The 19926-nt window shown below is 42.9% G+C and overlaps 2 protein-coding genes across 2 annotated transcripts in view; both read left to right on the forward strand.

Annotated features, from left to right (window-relative positions):
* Positions 1-571: 571 nt before the first annotated feature.
* Positions 572-2679, forward strand: LOC121005837 (extensin-like). The gene is made up of 4 exons (XM_040438600.1): positions 572-575; positions 881-1356; positions 1607-2510; positions 2604-2679. Exons 1-4 carry the CDS (start codon positions 572-574, stop codon positions 2651-2653), a joined length of 1434 nt encoding a protein of 477 aa, XP_040294534.1. The 3' UTR covers positions 2654-2679.
* FAM20A (FAM20A golgi associated secretory pathway pseudokinase) overlaps positions 2505-19926 on the forward strand; it is an 88017-nt gene continuing 70595 nt past the window's right edge. Inside the window, exon 1 of the mRNA XM_040434867.1 lies at positions 2505-2997. Coding sequence (XP_040290801.1) covers positions 2690-2997 — 308 coding nt within the window. The 5' untranslated portion in view covers positions 2505-2689. The remainder of the gene's footprint in view (positions 2998-19926) is intronic.

Raw genomic sequence — 19926 nt, forward strand, 5'->3', positions numbered from 1 at the left:
TACCCTGTGCCTCTAGATCCCTCCTCCTACCCTGTGCCTCTAGGTAGCTCCTCATACCCTGTGCTTCTAGGTACTTCCTCATACACTGTGCCTCTAGATCCCTCCTCATACCCAGTGCCTCTAGGTAGCTCCTCATACCCTGTGCTTCTAGGTACTTCCTCATACACTGTGCCTCTAGATCCCTCCTCCTACCCTGTGCCTCTAGGTAGCTCCTCATACCCTGTGCTTCTAGGTACTTCCTCATACACTGTGCCTCTAGATCCCTCCTCATACCCAGTGCCTCTAGATCCCTCCTCATACCCAGTGCCTCTAGATCCCTCCTCATACCCTGTGCCTCTAGATCCCTCCTCATACCCTGTGCCTCTAGATACCTCCTCATACCCTGTGCCTCTAGATACCTCCTCATACCCTGTGCCTCCAGATACCTCCTCATAGCATGTGCCTCTAGATACCTCCTCCTACCCTGTGCCTCTAGATCCCTCCTCATACCCTGTGCCTCTAGGTAGCTCCTCATACCCTGTGCTTCTAGGTACTTCCTCATACACTGTGCCTCTAGATCCCTCCTCATAGCATGTGCCTCTAGATCCCTCCTCATACCCTGTGCCTCTAGATACCTCCTCCTACCCTGTGCCTCTAGATCCCTCCTCATACCCTGTGCCTCTAGATCCCTCCTCATACCCTGTGCCTCTAGATCCCTCCTCATACCCTGTGCCTCTAGATCCCTCCTCATACCCTGTGCCTCTAGATACCTCCTCATACCCTGTGCCTCTAGGTAGCTCCTCATACCCTGTGCCTCTAGGTAGCTCCTCATACCCTGTGCCTCTAGGTAGCTCCTCATACCCTGTGCCTCTAGGTAGCTCCTCATACCCTGTGCCTCTAGGTAGCTCCTCCTACCCTGTGCCTCTAGATTCCCCCTCCTACCCTGTGCCTCTAGATTCCCCCTCCTACCCTGTGCCTCTAGATTCCCCCTCCTACCCTGTGCCTCTAGATCCCTCTTCATACCCTGTGCCTCTAGATCCCTCTTCATACCCTGTGCCTCTAGATCCCTCCTCCTACCCTGTGCCTCTAGATCCCTCCTCATACCCTGTGCCTCTAGATCCCTCCTCCTACCCTGTGCCTCTAGATACCTCCTCATACCCTGTGCCTCTAGATTCCCCCTCCTACCCTGTGCCTCTAGATTCCCCCTCCTACCCTGTGCCTCTAGATTCCCCCTCCTACCCTGTGCCTCTAGATTCCCCCTCCTACCCTGTGCCTCTAGATTCCCCCTCCTACCCTGTGCCTCTAGATTCCCCCTCCTACCCTGTGCCTCTAGATTCCCCCTCCTACCCTGTGCCTCTAGATTCCCCCTCCTACCCTGTGCCTCTAGATCCCCCCTCCTACCCTGTGCCTCTAGATCCCCCCTCCTACCCTGTGCCTCTAGATTCCCCCTCCTACCCTGTGCCTTTAGATACCTCCTCATACCCTGTGCCTCTAGGTAGCTCCTCATACCCTGTGCCTCTAGGTACCTCCTCATACCCTGTGCCTCTAGATACCTCCTCATAGTGCTGTGCCTCAATGTAGCCCTCGTATAGTAGTGCCAGCCTGTGCCTCTATAAACACCTGCTAGTTCAGTGACATAGCCGTAATTCCAGATCCTCTCGCCCACCAGGTTCAGCAGCCATTGATTCCACCGATATCTGTGCAGAACCCAAGCCATAATCCAGAGACACTGCACTCAGCACCGTCACCCTCCCAGGACACTGCACCCAGCACCGTCACCCTCCCAGGACACTGCACCCAGCACCGTCACCCTCCCAGGACACTGCACCCAGCACCGTCACCCTCCCAGGACACTGCACCCAGCACCGTCACCCTCCCAGGACACTGCACCCAGCACCGCCACCCTCCCAGGACACTGCACTCAGCACCGCCACCCTCCCAGGACACTGCACCCAGCACCGTCACCCTCCCAGGACACTGCACTCAGCACCGTCACCCTCCCAGGACACTGCACCCAGCACCGTCACCCTCCCAGGACACTGCACCCAGCACCGTCACCCTCCCAGGACACTGCACCCAGCACCGTCACCCTCCCAGGACACTGCACTCAGCACCGCCACCCTCCCAGGACACTGCACTCAGCACCGCCACCCTCCCAGGACACTGCACCCAGCACCGTCACCCTCCCAGGACACTGCACTCAGCACCGCCACCCTCCCAGGACACTGCACCCAGCACCGTCACCCTCCCAGGACACTGCACTCAGCACCACCACCCTCCCAGGACACTGCACTCAGCACCGTCACCCTCCCAGGACACTGCACCCAGCACCGTCACCCTCCCAGGACACTGCACCCAGCACCGTCACCCTCCCAGGACACTGCACCCAGCACCGTCACCCTCCCAGGACACTGCACCCAGCACCGTCACCCTCCCAGGACACTGCACCCAGCACCGTCACCCTCCCAGGACACTGCACCCAGCACCGTCACCCTCCCAGGACACTGCACTCAGCACCGTCACCCTCCCAGGACACTGCACTCAGCACCGTCACCCTCCCAGGACACTGCACTCAGCACCGTCACCCTCCCAGGACACTGCACCCAGCACCATCACTCTCCCAGGACACTGCACCCAGCACCGTCACCCTCCCAGGACAAGTCACCAGACGTAACTCTCAGATTCTGTGCCACCTTATCCCCTTGCTGCCATGCTGCTCCTCCGCAGGGATCGGATGCTCTTTGCCCTGGCACTCTCTGCTCTTCTTGGGGCTGACATTTACTTCCGTCTGTGGCCAGAAATCCAGTTCCGACTCCACCGAGAATGTGACTGTGACACCCCTGCCCCCCCGGAGAACAGTAGCGTGTCTACCATCAGCACCCAGTACGGAGGCTCCAAACTCCAGCACCTCTTCTCTCACCATCTGTACCAAGCGACCAAACCTCTGGCCGAGGACCTGCTGCTCAATGCCCACGAGTCCGTCCGCAGCCACAGAAAGAGAGTGGCCGATATAAACCGGTAAGATGGGGTAACCACCTGTATATAATACTCTGCCCCATCTAATACCCCTCTATACTGTATATAATACTCTGCCCCATCTTATACCTCTCTATACTGTATATAATACTCTGCCCCATCTTATACCTCTCTATACTGTATATAATACTCTGCCCCATCTTATACCTCTCTATACTGTATATAATACTGTGCCCATCTAATACCTCTCTATACTGTATATAATACTCTGCCCCATCTTATACCTCTATACTGTATATAACACTGTGCAACATCTTATACCTCTCTATACTGTATATAATACTCTGCCCCATCTTTTACCTCTCTATACTGTATATAATACTCTGCCCCATCTTATACCTCTCTATCCTGTATATAATACTCTGCCCCATCTTATACCTCTATACTGTATATAACACTGTGCCCATCTAATACCTCTCTATACTGTATATAATACTCTGCCCCATCTTATACCTCTCTATCCTGTATATAATACTGTGCCCATCTAATACCTCTCTATACTGTATATAATACTCTGCCACATCTTATACCCCTCTATACTGTATATAATACTGTGCCCATCTAATACCTCTCTATACTGTATATAATACTCTGCCCCATCTTATACCTCTCTATACTGTATATAATACTCTGCCCCATCTTATACCTCTCTATACTGTATATAATACTCTGCCCCATCTTATACCTCTCTATACTGTATATAATACTATGCCCATCTAATACCTCTCTATACTGTATATAATACTGTGCCCATCTAATACCTCTCTATCCTGTATATAATACTCTGCCCCATCTTATACCTCTCTATACTGTATATAATACTCTGCCACATCTTATACCTCTCTATCCTGTATATAATACTCTGCCCCATCTTATACCTCTCTATACTGTATATAATACTCTGCCCCATCTTATACCTCTCTATCCTGTATATAATACTCTGCCCCATCTTATACCTCTCTATCCTGTATATAATACTCTGCCCCATCTTATACCTCTCTATCCTGTATATAATACTCTGCCCCATCTTATACTTCTCTATACTGTATATAATACTCTGCCCCATCTTATACCTCTCTATACTGTATATAATACTCTGCCCCATCTAATACCTCTCTATCCTGTATATAATACTGTGCCCATCTAATACCTCTCTATACTGTATATAATACTCTGCCACATCTTATACCTCTCTATACTGTATATAATACTCTGCCCCATCTTATACCTCTCTATACTGTATATAATACTCTGCCCCATCTTATACCTCTCTATACTGTATATAATACTCTGCCCCATCTTATACCTCTCTATACTGTATATAATACTGCGCCCATCTAATACCTCTCTATACTGTATATAATACTCTGCCCCATCTTATACCTCTCTATACTGTATATAATACTCTGCCACATCTTATACCTCTCTATCCTGTATATAATACTCTGCCCATCTAATACCTCTCTATACTGTATATAATACTCTGCCACATCTTATACCTCTCTATCCTGTATATAATACTCTGCCCATCTAATACCTCTCTATCCTGTATATAATACTCTGCCACATCTTATACCTCTCTATACTGTATATAATACTGTGCCCATCTAATACCTCTCTATCCTGTATATAATACTCTGCCCCATCTAATACCTCTCTGTCCTGTATATAATACTCTGCCCCATCTAATACCTCTCTATACTGTATATAATACTGTGCCCATCTAATACCTCTCTATACTGTATATAATACTCTGCCCCATCTTATACCTCTCTATACTGTATATAATACTCTGCCCCATCTTATACCTCTCTATCCTGTATATAATACTCTGCCCCATCTTATACTTCTCTATACTGTATATAATACTCTGCCACATCTAATACCTCTCTATACTGTATATAATACTGTGCCCATCTAATACCTCTCTATACTGTATATAATACTCTGCCCCATCTAATACCTCTCTATACTGTATATAATACTGTGCCCATCTTATACCCCTCTATCCTGTATATAATACTCTGCCCCATCTTATACTTCTCTATACTGTATATAATACTCTGCCCCATCTAATACCTCTCTATACTGTATATAATACTGTGCCCATCTAATACCTCTCTATCCTGTATATAATACTCTGCCCCATCTAATACCTCTCTATACTGTATATAATACTCTGCCACATCTTATACCTCTCTATACTGTATATAATACTCTGCCCCATCTTATACCCCTCTATACTGTATATAATACTGTGCCCATCTTATACCTCTCTATCCTGTATATAATACTCTGCCACATCTTATACCTCTCTATCCTGTATATAATACTATGCCCATCTAATACCTCTCTATCCGGTATATAATACTCTGCCACATCTTATACCTCTCTATACTGTATATAATACTCTGCCCCATCTTATACCTCTCTATCCTGTATATAATACTATGCCCATCTAATACCTCTCTATACTGTATATAATACTGTGCCCATCTAATACCTCTCTATCCTGTATATAATACTCTGCCTCATCTTATACCCCTCTATCCTGTATATAATACTGTGCCCATCTAATACCTCTCTATCCTGTATATAATACTCTGCCACATCTTATACCTCTCTATACTGTATATAATACTGTGCCACATCTTATACCTCTCTATACTGTATATAATACTCTGCCCCATCTTATACCTCTCTATCCTGTATATAATACTGTGCCCATCTTATACCTCTCTATCCTGTATATAATACTCTGCCACATCTTATACCTCTCTATCCTGTATATAATACTCTGCCCCATCTTATACCTCTCTATCCTGTATATAATACTCTGCCCCATCTAATACCTCTCTATACTGTATATAATACTGTGCCCCATCTAATACCTCTCTATACTGTATATAATACTGTGCCACATCTTATACCTCTCTATCCTGTATATAATACTCTGCCACATCTTATACCTCTCTATACTGTATATAATACTGTGCCCATCTTATACCTCTCTATCCTGTATATAATACTCTGCCACATCTTATACCTCTCTATCCTGTATATAATACTGTGCCCATCTTATACCTCTCTATACTGTATATAATACTCTGCCACATCTTATACCTCTCTATACTGTATATAATACTCTGCCCCATCTAATACCTCTCTATACTGTATATAATACTCTGCCCCATCTAATACCTCTCTATACTGTATATAATACTCTGCCACATCTTATACCTCTCTATACTGTATATAATACTGTGCCCATCTAATACCTCTCTATACTGTATATAATACTCTGCCACATCTTATACCTCTCTATACTGTATATAATACTCTGCCCCATCTAATACCTCTCTATACTGTATATAATACTCTGCCCCATCTTATACCTCTCTATCCTGTATATAATACTCTGCCCATCTAATACCTCTCTATTCTGTATATAATACTGTGCCACATCTTATACCCCTCTATACTGTATATAATACTGTGCCCATCTAATACCTCTCTATACTGTATATAATACTGTGCCACATCTTATACCCCTCTATACTGTATATAATACTGTGCCCATCTAATACCTCTCTATACTGTATATAATACTCTGCCCCATCTTATACCTCTCTATCCTGTATATAATACTGTGCCCATCTAATACCTCTCTATACTGTATATAATACTCTGCCCCATCTTATACCTCTCTATCCTGTATATAATACTCTGCCCCATCTAATACCTCTCTATACTGTATATAATACTGTGCCCATCTAATACCTCTCTATACTGTATATAATACTGTGCCCATCTAATACCTCTCTATACTGTATATAATACTGTGCCCATCTTATACCCCTCTATCCTGTATATAATACTCTGCCCCATCTTATACCTCTCTATCCTGTATATAATACTGTGCCCATCTAATACCTCTCTATACTGTATATAATACTCTGCCACATCTTATACCTCTCTATACTGTATATAATACTGTGCCCATCTAATACCTCTCTATACTGTATATACTCTGCCACATCTTATACCTCTCTATATTGTATATAATACTCTGCCCCATCTAATACCTCTCTATACTGTATATAATACTCTGCCCCATCTAATACCTCTCTATACTGTATATAATACTCTGCCACATCTTATACCTCTCTATACTGTATATAATACTGTGCCCATCTAATACCTCTCTATACTGTATATAATACTCTGCCACATCTTATACCTCTCTATACTGTATATAATACTCTGCCCCATCTAATATCTCTCTATACTGTATATAATACTCTGCCCCATCTTATACCTCTCTATCCTGTATATAATACTGTGCCCATCTAATACCTCTCTATACTGTATATAATACTCTGCCCCATCTTATACCTCTCTATCCTGTATATAATACTCTGCCCATCTAATACCTCTCTATACTGTATATAATACTGTGCCACATCTTATACCCCTCTATACTGTATATAATACTGTGCCCATCTAATACCTCTCTATACTGTATATAATACTCTGCCACATCTTATACCTCTCTATACTGTATATAATACTCTGCCCCATCTAATACCTCTCTATACTGTATATAATACTCTGCCCCATCTAATACCTCTCTATACTGTATATAATACTCTGCCACATCTTATACCTCTCTATACTGTATATAATACTGTTCCCATCTAATACCTCTCTATACTGTATATAATACTCTGCCACATCTTATACCTCTCTATACTGTATATAATACTCTGCCCCATCTAATACCTCTCTATACTGTATATAATACTCTGCCCCATCTTATACCTCTCTATCCTGTATATAATACTCTGCCCATCTAATACCTCTCTATACTGTATATAATACTGTGCCACATCTTATACCCCTCTATACTGTATATAATACTGTGCCCATCTAATACCTCTCTATACTGTATATAATACTGTGCCACATCTTATACCCCTCTATACTGTATATAATACTGTGCCCATCTAATACCTCTCTATACTGTATATAATACTGTGCCCATCTTATACCCCTCTATCCTGTATATAATACTCTGCCCCATCTTATACCTCTCTATCCTGTATATAATACTGTGCCCATCTAATACCTCTCTATACTGTATATAATACTCTGCCACATCTTATACCTCTCTATACTGTATATAATACTGTGCCCATCTAATACCTCTCTATACTGTATATACTCTGCCACATCTTATACCTCTCTATATTGTATATAATACTCTGCCCCATCTAATACCTCTCTATACTGTATATAATACTCTGCCCCATCTAATACCTCTCTATACTGTATATAATACTCTGCCACATCTTATACCTCTCTATACTGTATATAATACTGTGCCCATCTAATACCTCTCTATACTGTATATAATACTCTGCCACATCTTATACCTCTCTATACTGTATATAATACTCTGCCCCATCTAATATCTCTCTATACTGTATATAATACTCTGCCCCATCTTATACCTCTCTATCCTGTATATAATACTGTGCCCATCTAATACCTCTCTATACTGTATATAATACTCTGCCCCATCTTATACCTCTCTATCCTGTATATAATACTCTGCCCATCTAATACCTCTCTATACTGTATATAATACTGTGCCACTTCTTATACCCCTCTATACTGTATATAATACTGTGCCCATCTAATACCTCTCTATACTGTATATAATACTGTGCCACATCTTATACCCCTCTATACTGTATATAATACTGTGCCCATCTAATACCTCTCTATACTGTATATAATACTGTGCCCATCTTATACCCCTCTATCCTGTATATAATACTCTGCCCCATCTTATACCTCTCTATCCTGTATATAATACTCTGCCACATCTTATACCTCTCTATACTGTATATAATACTCTGCCCCATCTTATACCTCTCTATACTGTATATAATACTGTGCCCCATCTTATACCTCTCTATACTGTATATAATACTCTGCCCCATCTTATACCTCTCTATCCTGTATATAATACTCTGCCCCATCTTTTACCTCTCTATACTGTATATAATACTCTGCCCCATCTTATACCTCTCTATCCTGTATATAATACTCTGCCCATCTAATACCTCTCTATACTGTATATAATACTGTGCCACATCTTATACCTATCTATACTGTATATAATACTGTGCCCATCTTATACCTCTCTATCCTGTATATAATACTCTGCCACATGTTATACCTCTCTATACTGTATATAATACTCTGCCCCATCTTATACCTCTCTATCTTGTATATAATACTCTGCCACATCTTATACCCCTCTATCCTGTATATAATACTCTGCCCCATCTTATACCTCTCTGTAACGGAACGCCTAGCACCCCAACCGGGTACCTCCGTTGATAGATGCTCCTAGTGCTTCCAGAGGACTCCAAGCACTCCACTTGACACCGTCAGCACTGCAGACCCCACGAACCGCCGAAGCTTGGTGGAGGTCTCGCCGTCTCCTACCCACCCTGGACCTACGACAAGGCTCCAGGCTCCAGTGGGTGAACCTCTCCTAAATGCAGAGAGCAGGAACCATGAACAAGCTCTTACAAGAGCTTATACTCAGGGGAGTATTGTGATATAGCAATCCCCAAGAGTGTAGTTATCCCATTCCCCAAACATGAGCCAAAACTTCATGAAGGTACAAAAACAGGAACTCTCTTTATTTGAACATACAAGCATTGATTTATACACATCTTCCAACAAGGTTACCACCCACAGGGTTTTGTAAAAACAGCCAATCACATGCATTTACAGTATTCAAACCTTCCCAGCAATTGTACACAAAATCCCCTTCCCTCTGTCTGTAACGCAATAAACAAAATACAATGAGCATTGTCTGAGACGCAATTAACACACTGGCATTGTCTGAGATGCAATCCACAAAATACAATCACCAAACGTAATGGGCTAACTTAATTACTACCAGACAGAAAACACACATTTTTCCCAACACACAGAAAACACCTCAAAACCCCACACACCCCCATAATGTATACATCCATGGATAGCTCTGATCTCGGTGAACAACATATCCAAAAATCACCCAGATCCGAGCATGGGTTCCTGAATTCCATGGAAGTCACATTTGGCCGGCCGCAAGCATGGCTTTCCTGCCCAAAACAGTTCCACAGATTTAAGCTGTGCGGCCGGTCTGGCTTCTCCTTCAAAGTTAGTATGGGCCATAATCCCCCACCAAAACACCGTGGCGAGGTTGGATTCGCCACACATCTCCCCCTCCCAGGGAAGACTAACCAGATACCTGACCTCACGCCGGTCAGTACCTGAGATAGTCTGGCAGTCCACCCACAGCCCAATACTGGATCTGTTGAATTTTGGGGCCTGACTCTGTTCTGTATGTCCCCAGCTATTTAGCGTGCATCTACTACTCCTTGATTCCTTGTGGTTCGCTAGCTTGGAGCTGTAGGTACTTGGTGGGCAGAGGCCGACTGCGCTCTGCCCAGATGCCAGCTCATCCGCTGGGGTAGCCAGTGGGGAGTGAGCCTCTGGACAAGAGGATAGGGGAGGGCAGAGGCCGACTGCACTCTGCCCAGATGCCAGCTCTTCCGCTGATGTAGCCTGTGGGAAGTCCGGCTCTGGAGGAGAGGATAGGGGAGGGCAGAGGCCGACTGCGCTCTGCCCAGATGCCAGCTCTTCCGCTGGGGTAGCCTGTGGGAAGTCCGGCTCTGGAGAAGAGGATAGGGGAGGGCAGAGGCCGACTGCGCCTTGCCAAGATGCCAGCTCTTCCGCTGGGGTAGCCTGTGGGAAGTCTGGCTCTGGAGAAGAGGATAGGGGAGGGCAGAGGCCGACTGCGCTATGCCCAGATGCTAGCTCTTCCGCTGGGGTAGCCTGTGGGAAGTCCGGCTCTGGAGAAAAGGATAGGGGAGGGCAGAGGCCGACTGCGCTCTGCCCAGATGCCAGCTCTTCCGCTGGGATGGGGTCAGGGATTCCTGCCCCCAGAACCTTGTTGCGGATCAGCTGTGGACAGGAGGGATCGTTTACCTCCTCCTCCTGTCATTCCTGCAGGGTTGGTGGGGGATCCGTACCGGCCGTCCAGCATCCCGGTAGGCCTGGTGCAGAGACTGCGGTCCCATCTGCACCATCGGAGTTAGGAGTGCTGTCCCCCTGTGGTTGGGGAGAGAGACCGGTTGTCTCCTCTCCCTTCAAAGTTCACTGCCACTGGGGAGTGAGACCGACTGTCTCCACTAACCGTGATGCTGGTTGTTGCAGGGGTGAGGGACCGACCATCTCCTCCCCCTGGACTCCCAGTGGCAGTTGGGGATCTGGGCCGCCTCCCCAGCCACCCTGTTGGGCCGGTGGAGTGACTACGGTCCCATCTCCACCTGCCGACTGGGGTTCCTCCCAGTACCAGTCTATGAAGTCCCCTACCTTTACAGTTGGTGAGGAAGTAGGAGATACCTCAGCTGTGACTTGCCAGGGGTAGGGCTGCAGGTCTGGGCCTGGTATCCAACTGTCTTGTATCTTGCGCTGGGCTTGAATGGAGCGAAACAACTGTTGATAATCTTGCTCCAGCTCCCACTCCCTTTGGACCAGAAAGGTCAGATCTTCCCTCACCCCACTAGTTGTAGGCCAATTGTGCAAGTCCCCCCTGTAGTCTGTAATGTCCCAAAATCTAGATTCTTCTGTGCTCCCAAAGTCAATGTCTTCAAAAGACTCCCACAATAACCCAGGGCAATTATATTCCTCACCTTCGGGCTTGGCGTACTCCTCCATCCATGGAGACTGTCGTACTGTGTCCCACCATAGTGCTTGGTAAGTGTCATCCAGCCAGGTTTCCTGCCATACCAGTGTCTCAAGTTCTGACACCCACTCCGTCAATGGTTGCTCTCCCAGTAGAGGTAGTCGCAGCGCAATCCACAAAATACAATTACCAAACGTAATGGGCTAACTTAATCACTATCAGACAGAAAACACACATTTTTCCCAACACACAGAAAACACCTCAAAACCCCACACATCCCCATAATGTATACATCCATGGATAGATCTGGGTGAACAACATATCCAAAAATCACCCACATTCGAGAAGGGGTTCCCGAATTCCATGGAAGTCACATTTGGCCGGCCGCAAGCATGGCTTTCCTGCCCAAAACAGTTCCACAGATTTAAGCTGTGCGGCCGGTCTGTCTTCTCCTTCAAAGTTAGTATGGGCCATAATCCTGGGGCAGGAGGCGGGCAAACAGCCCCCTCCAAAACACCGTGGCGAGGTTGGTTTCGTCACACTCTCTATACTGTATATAATACTGTGCCCATCTAATACCTCTCTATACTGTATATAATACTCTGCCCCATCTTATACCTCTCTATCCTGTATATAATACTCTGCCCCATCTTATACCTCTCTATACTGTATATAATACTCTGCCCCATCTTATACCTCTCTATACTGTATATAATACTGTGCCCATCTAATACCTCTCTATACTGTATATAATACTCTGCCCCATCTTATACCTCTCTATACTGTATATAATACTCTGCCCCATCTAATACCTCTCTATACTGTATATAATACTGTGCCCATCTAATACCTCTCTATACTGTATATAATACTCTGCCCCATCTTATACCTCTCTATCCTGTATATAATACTCTGCCCCATCTTATACCTCTCTATACTGTATATAATACTCTGCCCCATCTTATACCTCTCTATACTGTATATAATACTGTGCCCATCTAATACCTCTCTATACTGTATATAATACTCTGCCCCATCTTATACCTCTCTATCCTGTATATAATACTCTGCCCCATCTAATACCTCTCTATACTGTATATAATACTGTGCCCATCTAATACCTCTCTATACTGTATATAATACTCTGCCCCATCTTATACCTCTCTATACTGTATATAATACTCTGCCCCATCTTATACCTCTCTATACTGTATATAATACTCTGCCCCATCTAATACCTCTCTATACTGTATATAATACTCTGCCCCATCTTATACCTCTCTATCCTGTATATAATACTCTGCCCCATCTAATACCTCTCTATACTGTATATAATACTCTGCCCCATCTTATACCTCTCTATCCTGTATATAATACTCTGCCCCATCTAATACCTCTCTATACTGTATATAATACTCTGCCCCATCTAATACCTCTCTATACTGTATATAATACTCTGCCCCATCTTATACCTCTCTATACTGTATATAATACTCTGCCCCATCTAATACCTCTATACTGTATATAATACTCTGCCCCATCTTATACCTCTCTATCCTGTATATAATACTCTGCCCCATCTAATACCTCTCTATACTGTATATAATACTCTGCCCCATCTTATACCTCTCTATCCTGTATATAATACTCTGCCCCATCTAATACCTCTCTATACTGTATATAATACTGTGCCCATCTAATACCTCTCTATACTGTATATAATACTCTGCCACATCTTATACCTCTCTATCCTGTATATAATACTCTGCCCCATCTAATACCTCTCTATACTGTATATAATACTCTGCCCCATCTTATACCTCTCTATCCTGTATATAATACTCTGCCCCATCTAATACCTCTCTATACTGTATATAATACTGTGCCCATCTAATACCTCTCTATACTGTATATAATACTCTGCCCCATCTTATACCTCTCTATCCTGTATATAATACTGTGCCCATCTTATACCTCTCTATACTGTATATAATACTCTGCCCCATCTTATACCTCTCTATCCTGTATATAATACTCTGCCCCATCTAATACCTCTCTATACTGTATATAATACTGTGCCCATCTAATACCTCTCTATACTGTATATAATACTCTGCCACATCTTATACCTCTCTATCCTGTATATAATACTCTGCCCCATCTAATACCTCTCTATACTGTATATAATACTGTGCCCATCTAATACCTCTCTATACTGTATATAATACTCTGCCCCATCTTATACCTCTCTATCCTGTATATAATACTGTGCCCATCTTATACCTCTCTATACTGTATATAATACTCTGCCCCATCTTATACCTCTCTATCCTGTATATAATACTCTGCCCCATCTTATACCCCTCTATCCTGTATATAATACTGTGCCCATCTAATACCTCTCTATACTGTATATAATACTGTGCCCATCTAATACCCCTCTATACTGTATATAATACTCTGCCACATCTTATACCTCTATATCCTGTATATAATACTGTGCCCATCTAATACCTCTCTATACTGTATATAATACTCTGCCACATCTTATACCTCTCTATCCTGTATATAATACTCTGCCCCATCTAATACCTCTCTATACTGTATATAATACTGTGCCCATCTAATACCTCTCTATACTGTATATAATACTCTGCCCCATCTTATACCTCTCTATCCTGTATATAATACTGTGCCCATCTAATACCTCTCTATCCTGTATATAATACTCTGCCCCATCTTATACCTCTCTATCCTGTATATAATACTCTGCCCCATCTTATACCCCTCTATCCTGTATATAATACTGTGCCCATCTAATACCTCTCTATACTGTATATAATACTCTGCCACATCTTATACCTCTCTATACTGTATATAATACTGTGCCCATCTAATACCTCTCTATACTTTATATAATACTCTGCCCCATCTTATACCTCTATATCCTGTATATAATACTGTGCCCATCTAATACCTCTATACTGTATATAATACTCTGCCCCATCTTATACCTCTCTATACTGTATATAATACTCTGCCCCATCTTATACCTCTCTATCTTGTATATAATACTATGCCCATCTTATACCTCTCTATCCTGTATATAATACTCTGCCACATCTTATACCTCTCTATCCTGTATATAATACTCTGCCCCATCTAATACCTCTCTATACTGTATATAATACTGTGCCCATCTAATACCTCTCTATACTGTATATAATACTCTGCCCCATCTTATACCTCTCTATCCTGTATATAATACTGTGCCCATCTTATACCTCTCTATACTGTATATAATACTCTGCCCCATCTTATACCTCTCTATCCTGTATATAATACTCTGCCCCATCTTATACCCCTCTATCCTGTATATAATACTGTGCCCATCTAATACCTCTCTATACTGTATATAATACTCTGCCACATCTTATACCTCTATATCCTGTATATAATACTGTGCCCATCTAATACCTCTCTATACTGTATATAATACTCTGCCACATCTTATACCTCTCTATCCTGTATATAATACTCTGCCCCATCTAATACCTCTCTATACTGTATATAATACTGTGCCCATCTAATACCTCTCTATACTGTATATAATACTCTGCCCCATCTTATACCTCTCTATCCTGTATATAATACTGTGCCCATCTAATACCTCTCTATCCTGTATATAATACTCTGCCCCATCTTATACCTCTCTATCCTGTATATAATACTCTGCCCCATCTTATACCCCTCTATCCTGTATATAATACTGTGCCCATCTAATACCTCTCTATACTGTATATAATACTCTGCCACATCTTATACCTCTCTATACTGTATATAATACTGTGCCCATCTAATACCTCTCTATACTTTATATAATACTCTGCCCCATCTTATACCTCTATATCCTGTATATAATACTCTGCCCCATCTAATACCTCTCTATACTGTATATAATACTCTGCCCCATCTTATACCTCTCTATACTGTATATAATACTGTGCCCATCTAATACCTCTATACTGTATATAATACTCTGCCCCATCTTATACCTCTCTATACTGTATATAATACTCTGCCCCATCTTATACCTCTCTATCTTGTATATAATACTATGCCCATCTTATACCTCTCTATCCTGTATATAATACTCTGCCACATCTTATACCTCTCTATCCTGTATATAATACTGTGCCCATCTAATACCTCTCTATCCTGTATATAATACTGTGCCCATCTAATACCTCTCTATCCTGTATATAATACTCTGCCACATCTTATACCTCTCTATCCTGTATATAATACTCTGCCACATCTTATACCTCTCTATCCTGTATATAATACTCTGCCACATCTAATACCTCTCTATACTGTATATAATACTCTGCCCCATCTTATACCTCTCTATCCTGTATATAATACTCTGCCACATCTTATACCTCTCTATCCTGTATATAATACTGTGCCCATCTAATACCTCTCTATCCTGTATATAATACTCTGCCACATCTTATACCTCTCTATACTGTATATAATACTCTGCCCCATCTTATACCTCTCTATCTTGTATATAATACTCTGCCACATCTTATACCTCTCTATCCTGTATATAATACTCTGCCACATCTAATACCTCTCTATACTGTATATAATACTCTGCCACATCTTATACCTCTCTATCCTGTATATAATACTGTGCCCATCTAATACCTCTCTATCCTGTATATAATACTCTGCCACATCTTATACCTCTCTATCCTGTATATAATACTGTGCCCATCTAATACCTCTCTATCCTGTATATAATACTCTGCCACATCTTATACCTCTCTATACTGTATATAATACTCTGCCACATCTTATACCTCTCTATCCTGTATATAATACTCTGCCCCATCTTATACCTCTCTATCTTGTATATAATACTCTGCCCCATCTTATACCTCTCTATCCTGTATATAATACTCTGCCACATCTTATACCTCTCTATCCGGTATATAATACTCTGCCACATCTTATACCTCTCTATCCTGTATATAATACTCTGCCACATCTTATACCTCTCTATCCGGTATATAATACTCTGCCACATCTTATACCTCTCTATCCTGTATATAATACTCTGCCCCATCTTATACCTCTCTATCCTGTATATAATACTCTGCCCCATCTAATACCTCTCTATACTGTATATAATACTGTGCCCATCTAATTCCTCTCTATACTGTATATAATACTCTGCCCCATCTTATACCCCTCTCCCCTGTATATAATACTCTGTTACATCTTATACCTCTCTATCATGTATATAATACTCTGTTACATCTTATACCTCTCTATCCTGTATATAATACTCTGCTCCATCTTATACCTCTCTATCCTGTATATAATACTCTGCGCCCAACTTAAACCGTTCTGTACTGTATATAATACTCTGCCCCATCTTATACCTCTCTATCCTGTATATAATACTCTGTTACATCTTATACCTCTCTATCCTGTATATAATACTCTGCGCCCAACTTAAACCGTTCTGTACTGTATATAATACTCTGCCCCATCTTATACCTCTCTATACTGTATATAATACTCTGCCCCATCTTATCCCTCTCTATACTGTATATAATACTCTGCGCCCAACTTATACCTCTCTATCCTGTACATAATACTCTGCCCCATCATATACCTCTCTATCCTGTATATAATACTCTGCCCCATCTTATAGCTCTCCATTTTGTATATAATACTCTGCGACCAACTTATACCTCTCTACCTTGTATATAATAGTACCACTTCTCCTGTCCTGTATACTGGGTGTAATCCTCAGTATCTGCTCTTATTCTGTATATACAGTACAGACCAAACGTTTGGACACACCTTCTCATTCAAAGAGTTTTCTTTATTTTCATGACTATGAAGGCATCAAAACTATGAATTAACACATGTGGAATTATATACATAACAAACAAGTGTGAAACAACTGAAAATATGTCATATTCTAGGTTCTTCAAAGTAGCCACCTTTTGCTTTGATTACTGCTTTGCACACTCTTGGCATTCTCTTGATGAGCTTCAAGAGGTAGTCCCCTGAAATGGTCTTCACTTCACAGGTGTGCCCTGTCAGGGTTAATAAGTGGGATTTCTTGCCTTATAAATGGGGTTGGGACCATCAGTGGCGTTGAGGAGAAGTCAGGTGGATACACAGCTGATAGTCCTACTGAATAGACTGTTAGAATTTGTATTATGGCAAGAAAAAAGCAGCTAAGTAAAGGAAAACGAGTGGCCATCATTACTTTAAGAAATGAAGGTCAGTCAGTCAGCCGAAAAATTGGGAAAACTTTGAAAGTAAGGGCTATTTGACCATGAAGGAGAGTGATGGGGTGCTGCGCCAGATGACCTGGCCTCCACAGTCACCGGACCTGAACCCAATCGAGATGGTTTGGGGTGAGCTGGACCGCAGAGTGAAGGTAAAAGGACCAGCAAGTGCTAAGCATCTCTGGGAACTCCTTCAAGACTGTTGGAAGACCATTTCAGGGGACTACCTCTTGAAGCTCATGAAGAGAATGCCAAGAGTGTGCAAAGCAGTAATCAAAGCAAAAGGTGGCTACTTTGAAGAACCTAGAATATGACATATTTTCAGTTGTTTCACACTTGTTTGTTATGTATATAATTCCACATGTGTTAATTCATAGTTTTGATGACTTCATAGTCATGAAAATAAAGAAAACTCTTTGAATGAGAAGGTGTGTCCAAACTTTTGGTCTGTACTGTACATTGCGGTCCGCAATGCCTGGGCACTGACCGTATGTGTATATATATGTATATATGTGTGTATGTATCTATATGTATGTGTGTGTATGTATTTATGTCTAAGGGTCCATTCACACATCCATGTGTGTTTTGCGGATCCACGGATCCGCAAAACGCAGACCGCACATTGCCGGCACTAAGAGAATATGCCTATTCTTGTCCGCTATTGCGGACAAGAATAGGACATGTTCTATTTTTTTCAGGATCAGAATTGGGGACCCGGAAGTGCGGGTCTGCAATTCCGGATTGTGGCCGCACGTCGTGCGGCCCCATAGAAATGTATGGGTCCGCAATTCCATTCCGCAAAATGCGGAATGGAATTGCGGATGTGTGAATGGAGCCTATGTATGTGTACATATAAATATAAATATATATATATATATGTCTATATACATATTTATATACATATATTTACACACGTGTGTGTGTGTATACATTGCAATGCATGGGCGCCGACAGCGTGTCCACTGTCTGCAGACATGAACCCATTCATTTAAATGGGGTCTGCAATCTGCATCTGACAGTACTTTTCCGCAGTGCGGAGACATAGACAGAAAACCCATGGATGCACTCCATAGGTTTCCGAACTGCGCTTCCATTCCAGACCACACCGTATCTTTCGGATTTCAGACCCATCACACGGCTGGTGCCTGTATATTGCGGACCCCCTGTTCGCTGGCCACAATACAGGCACAGGCAGGCTATGGTCATGTGCATGAGGCCTAAAGCCATACCTCCTTCCAGTATCTGGCAGGACAGTCCCGGATTTCAGTGGCGGTCCTGGTACGGGGGAGGTATGTTGAAAATGGATCAGTTTTGCCCTAATGCATTCTGAATGGAAAAGGATCCGCCCAGAATGCATCAGTTTGCCTCCTTTCCGTCTCCATTCCGCTTTGGAGGCGGACACCAAAATGCTGTCCGCCTGATGAAACTGAGCCAAACGGATCCGTCCTGGCACACAATGTAAGTCAATGGGGACGGATCCGTTTTCTCTGGCACAATAGAAAACGGATCCGTTCCCCTTTCACTTGCAATGGTGTTCAAGATGGATCCGTTATGGTTATAGAAGACCTAATACAAATGGATCCGTTTATGACGGATGCATGCGGTTATATTATGGTAACAGAACCGTTTTTGCAAATCCATGTCGGATCCTCAAAAAACACAAGTGTTAAAGTCGCCTTGGGCACGTAGTGTCCCTCTTCCTTCTATTCTAAAGTTGGGAGGTTTGCTACAGCACTGATGAGAGGACACCTGAGGTGCTGTTGTCACTATGGCATCACAGAGGTGTCATGTGACCGCTCCCCTGGAGACGCTTTGCTGTGATGCATGCTGGGATTT

The sequence above is a fragment of the Bufo bufo genome, chromosome 6, assembly GCF_905171765.1.
Source record: "Bufo bufo chromosome 6, aBufBuf1.1, whole genome shotgun sequence".
Taxonomy (NCBI): Eukaryota; Metazoa; Chordata; class Amphibia; order Anura; family Bufonidae; genus Bufo; species Bufo bufo.